Source organism: Salmo salar, chromosome ssa28 (assembly GCF_905237065.1).
Source record: "Salmo salar chromosome ssa28, Ssal_v3.1, whole genome shotgun sequence".
Taxonomy (NCBI): Eukaryota; Metazoa; Chordata; class Actinopteri; order Salmoniformes; family Salmonidae; genus Salmo; species Salmo salar.
In genome coordinates this window covers 32,327,566-32,337,028 of record NC_059469.1, presented here as the reverse complement: position 1 = coordinate 32,337,028, position 9,463 = coordinate 32,327,566, and the positions used below count along the sequence as shown (strand labels likewise).

At 39.5% G+C, this 9,463-nt stretch overlaps 1 protein-coding gene across 2 annotated transcripts; it reads left to right on the top strand.

Moving 5' to 3' along the window:
• The first annotated feature begins 899 nt into the window (after positions 1 to 899).
• Positions 900 to 9,049, top strand: LOC106589897 (tryptase). 2 transcript variants are annotated; one of them, XM_014180314.2, is made up of 8 exons: positions 900 to 1,093; positions 1,193 to 1,265; positions 1,364 to 1,387; positions 2,889 to 2,954; positions 6,228 to 6,390; positions 6,589 to 6,857; positions 7,059 to 7,204; positions 7,492 to 9,049. In XM_014180314.2, exons 2-8 carry the CDS (start codon positions 1,220 to 1,222, stop codon positions 7,882 to 7,884), a joined length of 1,107 nt encoding a protein of 368 aa, XP_014035789.1. In that variant the 5' UTR covers positions 900 to 1,093; positions 1,193 to 1,219; the 3' UTR covers positions 7,885 to 9,049. The 2 variants fall into 2 exon arrangements, with proteins under 2 accessions (XP_014035789.1, XP_045566177.1); XM_045710221.1 differs by having other exon boundaries at positions 920 to 930.
• The last annotated feature ends 414 nt before the right edge of the window (positions 9,050 to 9,463 follow it).

Genomic DNA, 9,463 nt, shown 5'->3' with positions numbered 1-9,463 from the left:
GTACTGCATCAGATGAGCTGACCTCCACAATCACCCGACCTCAACCCAATTCAGATGGTTTGGGATGAGTTGGACCGCAGAGTGAAGCTAAAGCAGCCAACAAGTGCTCAGCAATTTGTGGGAACTCCTTCAAGACTGTTGGAAAAGCATTCTTCATGAAGCTGGTTGAGAGTATGCCAAGAGTGTGAAAAGCTGTCATCAAGGCAAAGGGTAGCTACTTTGAAGAATCTAAAATCTAAAATATATTTTGATTTGTTTAACACCTTTTTCGTTACTACATGATTCCATATGGGTTATTTCATATTTTTGATGCCTTCACTATTATTCTACAATGTAGAAAATAGTAAAAATAAAGAAAAACTCTTGAGTGAGTAGGTGTGTCCAAATGTTTGACTGGTACTGTATATGAGCAAGGCATATCAAGATATCGGTTTATTCTTCCAGTTAATCTACACTATTCTGCATAAAAAAATGCATACATTACTGCATGTACAAAACCCTCTCACAGACCCTTAACCTAGTACCTTTGTTTCCTGAAGAGTGTATGCTATCTAGAATCTAAACGTGTTCTTCGGCTGTCCCCGTAGAAGAACCCTTTGAAGAACCATTTTTCGTTCCAGGTAGAACACTTTTGGGTTCCATGTAGAACCCTTTCCGCAGAGAACTCTACATGTAACCCAAAAATGGTTCTACCTGGAACAAAAAAGTTTTGTACCTAGACCCCAAAAAGTGTTCTCCTATGGGGACAGCCGAAGAACCATTTTGGAACCCTTTTTTCTGAGAGTGTACCTAATTGCCCTGGTGATGGCCCATCAACGGTGGAAGATGTATTCAAACCGGTTAGGTAGGTATTTGCTACCAGAACATTCAGAGACATACTATATGCCTAGTGCCAGCTATCTGGATAAAAGAAAGAACGCAGAGAAACAGGTTAGCTATTCTTAGATACAGCATTAAATTGTGAGTGCACTTGTCACAACGGCAGTACATGTCATAGAGATCATTCATTGATCTCATTGACCAGCCCCCATTGTCTACAGTATATAGAGTCGTACATGTATAGTGCCAACACAACAGAACTACACAGAAACAGGTGAGCTTGTCTAACATATTTGTGAATGAAGTCAGTTTTGAAGAAGGGGATAATGATATTCGGGGATATGACGATAATGATAATCATGTTTGCTCCTAGATTTGAGCGGAAAAAGAGCTTCTGACAATGGGGGGTCAAAGGACGCTTTCCGTGTTGCTTCTGTTGATGATGGGTAAGTACTTTATCCACTTTGTTTGATGATGTTTGTGCTACTATTTTACATGTGAATTTCATTTGGCTGACCTTGATTCCACCCTTTTGTTTCACAAGGTGTGGTGACCACTGCTCTTCCTGGTGAGTTTACATTGTGTCCAATTCCACATTTTCAACTCTGACTGAATTATAGAAGACTGAAACCAGCATGTGATACTTATAGATAACAGGAAACAAGCAGAGATCACATCACTTCATAGTGAATGAACTAGCACAGATAAATCAATTTACTTCCTTATTCTACAGAAAGAATGCATGGGAATGCAAGTTAACTTGCACACTTAAATGAAATTAATATTGCTACAATATCACTCGAGATAATCTGTGATTTAGAATGAAAGATTTTGGAACACAACTGTTTTCATAGTGTTTTAGTGTAGTTTCTATACACACATTCCATGCATTGTTTAATTTAGTAAATTAGCTAATCTTTGCCTACTTTGTTGTTGGTTAAAACCACATGATGCACCTTAGATGATGTCAAAAGTGTTTGAATCGCTTTAGAAGTATTGTCTTCAGTAAATACAATGTGTATGGCCTAAGTAGCCATGATTGCTAACATTAGCTATCCCTAGTCAGATGACTTATAAACAGTGGTGGAAAAAGTACCCAAATCATCATACTTGAGTAAAAGTAAAGATACCTTAATAGAAAATGACTAAAGTAAAAGTGAAAGTCACCCAGTACAATACTACTTGAGTAAAAGTCTAACAGTATTTGGTTTTAAATATACTTAAGTATCAAAAGTAAATGTAATTGATAAAATATACTTAAGTATCAAAAGTATCATGAATAATTTTGTGATATTATATTAAAACCTCTTAAGGATCTGCGCCTTTTTATCAATTTTCGCCTAAAATGACATACCCAAATCTAACTGCCTGTAGCTCAGGCCCTGAAGCAACGATATGCATTTTCTTGGTACCATTTGAAAGGAAACACTTTGAAGTTTGCGGAAATGTGAAAGGAATGTAGGAGAATATAACACATTAGATCTGGTAAAAGATAATACAAAGAAAAAGCCAACCGTTCTTTTGTATTTTTTTATACCATCATCTTTGAAATGCAAGAGAAAGGCCATAATGTATTATTCCAGCCCAGGTGCAATTTAGATTTTGGCCACTAGACTGATCCAATTAGCCATTGCATTTATGTAAAAAAAATGTTGTATCAAGACTGCCCAAATGTGACTAATTAGTTTTTTAACCTCCTGGCTAGATGATGAATTTCTAGTGGATCATGAGCAGAATGGTTTTGGGGGTGCTTAGCACTTCCTCATTCAAACAACGAGCAAAAGTCTAAATGCTAAAACCCTGTTTTGTTATTATGTAGCAGTCATTGTTTCTGTCTGGTTTATAATTACTATCAAAATGTCCCAAAATAATATACATCAACCAGTGGTTGCAGCACATTACTCTTAAAATGTCACAAAATAACTTTAGAAATCAACTGGTGGTTGCCGCATGATACAACATAACAAACAAGCGTTTAAACAAAAAAGTAAATCTCATATTTTGGGGCTACAGGGCTTTACAGGAAGTGCTCGTGCTTGGTTTTCAACCTCTCTGTCTATTCCCTCCAGCAACTACTGGAAACATCACTGCTATTGTAGACACCACTTCAACGGTTGGCCCTTCATCAGCCACTGGTGAGTTTACCTTTAGTCCAATAAGTGATTTTCAATCCACTTCTCAATCCTCTCTGACTGACTGAATTGTAATCATCTCTCATCTTAATCATATAGTATGTTATATACACTACCGTTCAAAAGTTTGGGGTCAATTAGAAATGTCCTTGTTTTTAAAAGAAAAGCGCATTTCTTGTCCATTAAAACAGCATCAAATTGATCAGAGATACGGTTTAGACATTGTTAATGTTGTAAATTACTATTCTAGATGGAAACGGCAGATTTTTTTATGGAATATCTACATAGGTGTACAGAGGCCCATTATCAGCAACCATCACTCCTGTGTTCCAATGGCACGTTGTGTTAGCTAATCCAAGTTTATCATTTTAAAAGGCTAACTGATCATTATAAAACCCTTTTGCAATTATATTAGCACAGCTGAAAACTGTTGTCCTGAGTTAAAGAAGCAATAAAACTGGCCTTCTTTAGACTATTTGAGTATCTGGAGCATCAGCATTTGTGGGTTCGATTACAGGCTCAAAATGGCCAGAAACAAAGAACTTTCCTCTGAAACTCATCAGTCTATTTTTGTTCTGAGAAATGAAGGCTATTCCATGTGAGAATTTTCGTCCCTCTGCAACTGGATCTTCGACATCCTGACGGGCCACCCCTAGGTGGTAAGGGTAGGTAACAACACATCTGCCACGCTGACCGTCAACAAGAGGGCCCCTCAGAGGTGTATACTTAGTCCCCTCATGTACTCCCAGTTCACTGCATGGCTGTGCCCGACTCCAACACCATCATTAAGTTTGCTGACGACACGACGGTGCTAGGCCTGATCACTGACAACGATGAGACAGCCTATAGGGAGGAGATCAGTGACCGGGCACTGTGGTGCCATGACAACATCCTCTCCCTCAACGTCAGCCAGACAAAGGAGCTGATCGTGGTCTACAGGGGAAAAAAAGGGCCGAGCATGCCCCCTGGGCTTTATTGGAGCGGGTCGAGAGCTTCAAGTTCCTCGGTCTCCGTCACTAAGGATTTAACTTGGTCCAGACACACCAAGACAGTCATGAAGAGGGCATGACAACAACTTTTCCCCCCCAGGAGACTGAAAAGATTTGGCATGGGTCCCCCCAGATCCTCAAAAGGTTCTACAGCTGCACCATTGAGAGCATCTTGACCGGTTGCATCACCGCCTGGTATGGCTAATGCTCGGCATCTGACCGTAAGGCCCTACAGAGGGTAGTGCATACGGCCCAGCACATCACTGGGGCCAAGCTTCCTGCCATCCAGGACCTAAATACTAGGCGTGTCCGACGAAGGCCCTAAAACATTGGCAAAGACTCCAGCCACCCAAGTCATAGACTGTTCTCTCTGCTACCGCATGGGAAGTGGTACAGGAGCGCAAGTCTAGGTCCAAAAGGCTCCTTAACAGCTTCTACCCCCAATCCATAAGACTCCTGAACAATTAATGAAATGGCCACCCGGATTATTTACATTTTACACTGCTGCTACTCGCTGTTTATTATCTATGCATAGTCACTTTATCCCTACCTACATGTACAAATTACCTCAGCTAACCTGTACCCAGCACATTGACTCGATACCGGTAGCCCCTGTATATAGTCTCGTTATTGTTCATTTATTGTGTTATTTTTTTTACATTAGTTTATTTAGAAATATTTTCTTAACTCTATTTATTGAACGGGATTGTTGGTTAAGGCCTTGTAAGTAAGCAGGTAGCCTAGTGGTAGCCTAGTGGTTAGAGCGTTGGGCCAGAAACCAGCAGGTAGCCTAGTGGTTAGAGCGTTGGGTCAGAAACCGAAAGGTTGCTGGATTGAATCCCTGAGCTGACAAGGTAAAAATCTGTCGTTCTGCCCCTGAACAAAGCAGTTAACCCACTGTTCTCTTGTAGGCCATCATTGTAAATAAGAATTTGTTCTTAACTGACTTGCCTGGTTAAATAAATAAAAAATGTAAAAGAAAATTCACGGTAAGGTGAACCGTTGTATTCGGTTGATATGACAATAAAATTAGATTAGATTTGAATTGCCTCAAGGCTTAAAAATCCTTCTTTAATTGCTCTCCTCCCCTTCATCTACGCTGATTGAAGTGGATTTAACAAGTGACATCAATAAGGAATGATAGCTTTCACATGGATTCACCTGGTCAGTTTATATCATGGAAAAAGCAGGTGTTCCTAATGTTTTGTACACTCACTGTATATAACATGTAATCTCCCTCTGGCTTTCCGGCAGATTAGACACTTTGTTGCTTATTGTATCCTTTCAAAGTTTGAAAAGTGCATTGCACATTTATTCACCCAAAAAAGGGAAAAGGGGAAATGGCACCACCCTCTAACCCTACATACTCTATATATCACTATCCCCAAACACCATAGTGGGTTCGGAACAAAGGCAGGACACCGCTTTGGTCCCCGAGTCTTGAAACGACATATGAGCAGCACAAAAAGTTCACCGCTGGATACTCTGATCGAATTGACAGAACACAACTACTTCTTCACCACAAATGGATCGGCCAAAAGGCATGGATCCACTTTCTCTACGAATCATACTCACTTTCGTCAGGATCAATTTCAAGTTCGCTATCCGTCATCTGCTCTGGGTTTTCAGGCGCGTAACATGCATTTTTCTCCTCTTTACTTGACTCAAAGGAGAAAGTATATATTTCACAGTCGGTTTACATATTGCGCCCTACTTTCTGACTCACCTGAGCCCCAGACAAGAATTCCATCTGTGTGTGGGAATTTGGGAAACTCAGTACCTAGCCGCCCATTGTTGACATACTTCCAAAATGACAAGCCCGGCCTGCGTGCCAGGTCGCCTCTTCCTGTGGTTTCCCGGCCTTAGGTCACATCTATAACATGTAATTGCATAACACAACAGATTAGATAAACTGGCATGACACACTCACTCACACATTCACAAAAACAGCTGTGAGCAAACCACTCCCCAAAATATTCTATTGAGCCACCACCCCTTCAAATGAGGAAATAATAATTTTCTGCAAAGTGCAAAGAACCATTGAAGGGCTCGAAGGATTCTTTGGATCAGTATGGTTCCACATAGAACCATCACCCTTCCGACAGAACCCTTGAGGAACCCTCCAAGTGCTAAACATGAGTTTCTGACATTGTATTTTCATCTAAAATCAGTTTGGCTGAAATCCCGGTGCAGATATCACACTATAGGTTTCCTATATAAATTGTTGATCTAATACCAATGGCAAATGTGGAGTATTTAATTTGAATAATCTCTATTTTTATGTTAGTGTGTGGCACCCCTCCACTCAACAACAAAATAGTGGGAGGTGAAAATGCCCCTGCAGGAAGTTGGCCCTGGCAGGCAAGTCTCCAAATGTCTGACGGACATGTTTGCGGTGGGTCCCTCATTAACAAGGTGTGGGTGATGTCTGCAGCCCACTGCTTCCCCAGGTGAGTTAGCGTGACATAAAAGTTGGACATAAAAGTTGTAATACAAATAAATTATTATGTCTATTATTTGTGATGCAGCTGAGCGCAACTCTTGAAATAAGTTTTCCAAAATGTAACTGTCCATTAATTCCATGTTCATCTTATATTTCATCACTTTGATCCATCTTAATTTATTTACATTTTTTCGTTCCAACAAAGCTCAGACCCAAATGGTTGGAACATTAGCCTTGGTCGACAGACCCTGGAGGGAATTAACTCCAACGAAGTGTCCAGAACTGTGGCTGAGATCATTATACATCCAGATTACAACGGTTTCACAAAGGACAATGACATCGCTCTGCTAAAACTCTCCTCACCAGTCAACTTCACAAACTACATTCTACCCGTCTGTCTGGCAGCAAGTGATAGTGTTTTCAACAATGGTACTGATAGCTGGGTGACCGGCTGGGGTAACATCAATGAAGGAGGTGAGGACACATTCATGATCCATTGTAGGAGATGTTGATGAGATGTGAAACAGTATCCCCAGTCGTCACAATGCAGGTGCATACGAAAAAGAAAAAAAAAATCTTATTGCGATGGAAATTGACAACCTGATGAAAACTGTCATAAAGTTGTTACCTCCCATTTTTAATCTCCCATCACTTGTCTTCCTTTATTTCCTTCAGTTCCCATCCCATCCCCCCAGGATCTGCAAGAAGTGGAGGTTTCAGTTGTGGGGAACAAACAGTGTGACTGCCTCAATGGGGCCGGATCAATCACAGACAACATGCTCTGTGCTGGTGATCTTGCAGGGGGCAAGGACTCGTGTCAGGTAAATTTCACGCTAAACCATCTTATTCTACTACAGGGCCCAGTTTTTCAAAAGTTATCTATTCGGATTTCTGCAAGCGGATAGTTTTAAATGCATAGAAATAGAATGAATAGAACGGGCGTCCCCATTCAGGTCAATGATACGCCTGTTCTATTCATCATATTTATATGCTTTTAATCCAATCAGATTGCCGAAATCTGATCAGATAACTTTTGATAAACTGGGCCCTGTTCCAATTCATTTCCTAGAGCGTGCCTTCTTTTAATGACTTTGCTCCATCTTCTCAGGGTGACTCAGGAGGTCCAATGGTGATTCAACAGAACTCTGTCTGGGTCCAGTCTGGGGTTGTTAGTTGGGGTCAAGGCTGCGCTCGGCCCAATCTCCCTGGGGTCTACACCAGAGTGTCCAGTTACCAGTCCTGGATCAACTCCCATATCAAGACCGACAAGCCAGGCTTTGTCCAATTTTACTCCAGTGGGGTCGATGCTGACAGCGATTACATCTGTTCAGATCGCCCAACAACTACTGTCGACCCCAACCCCTACCCTTACACCTACCCTTATCTCTACCCTTACCCCTGCCTTTACCCTTACGAATCCATTTTTGATCATGGGCACAGTTTGTTCAGCTCCCTTTATTTGCTGAGCACCTTGTTCATTCTGATGTTTCTTACCATTTAAATTCTTACCGTGATGCAGTCAAGGGCAAGGTTTTATTGGCAGTCTGAGTGCAAGTGCTATTCGTTTGGGAGATTTATCTTTTAAAGTAATGGCTGGCATGCTCTGGAAGAACGAGAGGTAGCCTATTGCTGCATATCCTATCTAGTATATTGTGTGTTCACATTTCCCTGGACACATCCTGCTGAGTGAGTGTTGTTTTCAATGGGCCTTACTGTTGTATTGATTTATTTGTGAAGATGAATAACCTGAAATATATTTACTTATTTATTAAAGGGGCAATATGGGATTCAAACAAACAGTAACCCTGACAATTTTTTTTGTAAAAAGCTTAGGGAGAGAGCTGAAGAAATGTATCTCTTAAATTCATAGACAGAAGTTTGGGTGACTGTCTGATAGCTTTAACCATGTTTTGTAAGCTTTACAATGTTTTTTTTTTTTTACAATTACATTGTTTACAAAAAATATAGTAAAACAAGCTAATATTTTGGCTTGTGGTGAAGTAGGACAGCACTAAGCTCATGAGACATTTTAAGTTACATTCTTCAAGAATTAATGGCTATATATCATTAAAGATGCACTTTAGTCTCATTTTCATCTCATTTATCACATGATCTACTCAACAAAAAGGCACATCTCAATAGGTGGTTCAAGTAAGTCATGACATGTCACAAGTGGGAGGGGCCTTTCCTCTTCTGTTTTCTAATTGGTCCTCTAACCACTAATTTGCACAAAACGTATTTGTTATACCCTTAAGTGGGTGTACAGTAATTGGGATAGATATTGTTTCAACAGTAAGCTGGAGTGTCTAATTTAAAAGTTTAAAAAAATGGGTGTACCATTCCTAGATTACCCTTTTAATATTTGAGAAATGACAAATCCTTTTGCTATGAAAGACGTATATAAGAATGTCTTTATGGAAAAATGTCTTTATGGAGCGGCCTGCAGTGGTCTAGTGGTTAGTGCCACAGCCGACTGGATAAGAGCGTCTGCTAAATGACTAACATGTAAAACGCCTCCTGTCTTTCTTGTCTCTTCTTCTACCTTTCCTATCAATTAAAAGCATGTGTAACACTATGCATTAAATACACATATTAACCATTCCTAAAGAAGGCACTGCATTGTGAAACTTTGGTTGAGGTTTACTCATTAAAATGTTATGAACACACATAGAGTGTGCGACTTTATTTATTTTTTATACAATGTTCACATATTAGCCACTATTAAGTAGTTTATTAGTGTGTGTATATATAAGTGTGTGTGTAATATATATATATATATATATATATATATATATATATATATATATATATATATATATATATATATAAGTAGTAAATAAGGAATTTATTATGCCGTAAATCAATATATTAGACCTTAATTAAGGGTTGTATTATTAATAACTAATGTGTTACTGGCCAGTCCTCAATAACATAATTCTAATTAGCTGTATTATTATTAGGGAGTAAATCAATATTATCCAGAGAATATTGTTATTTTGTCAAAGAAATAAAAATATATATATATACAGTTGAAGTCGGAAGTTTACATACACCTTAGCCAAATACATTTAAACTCAGTT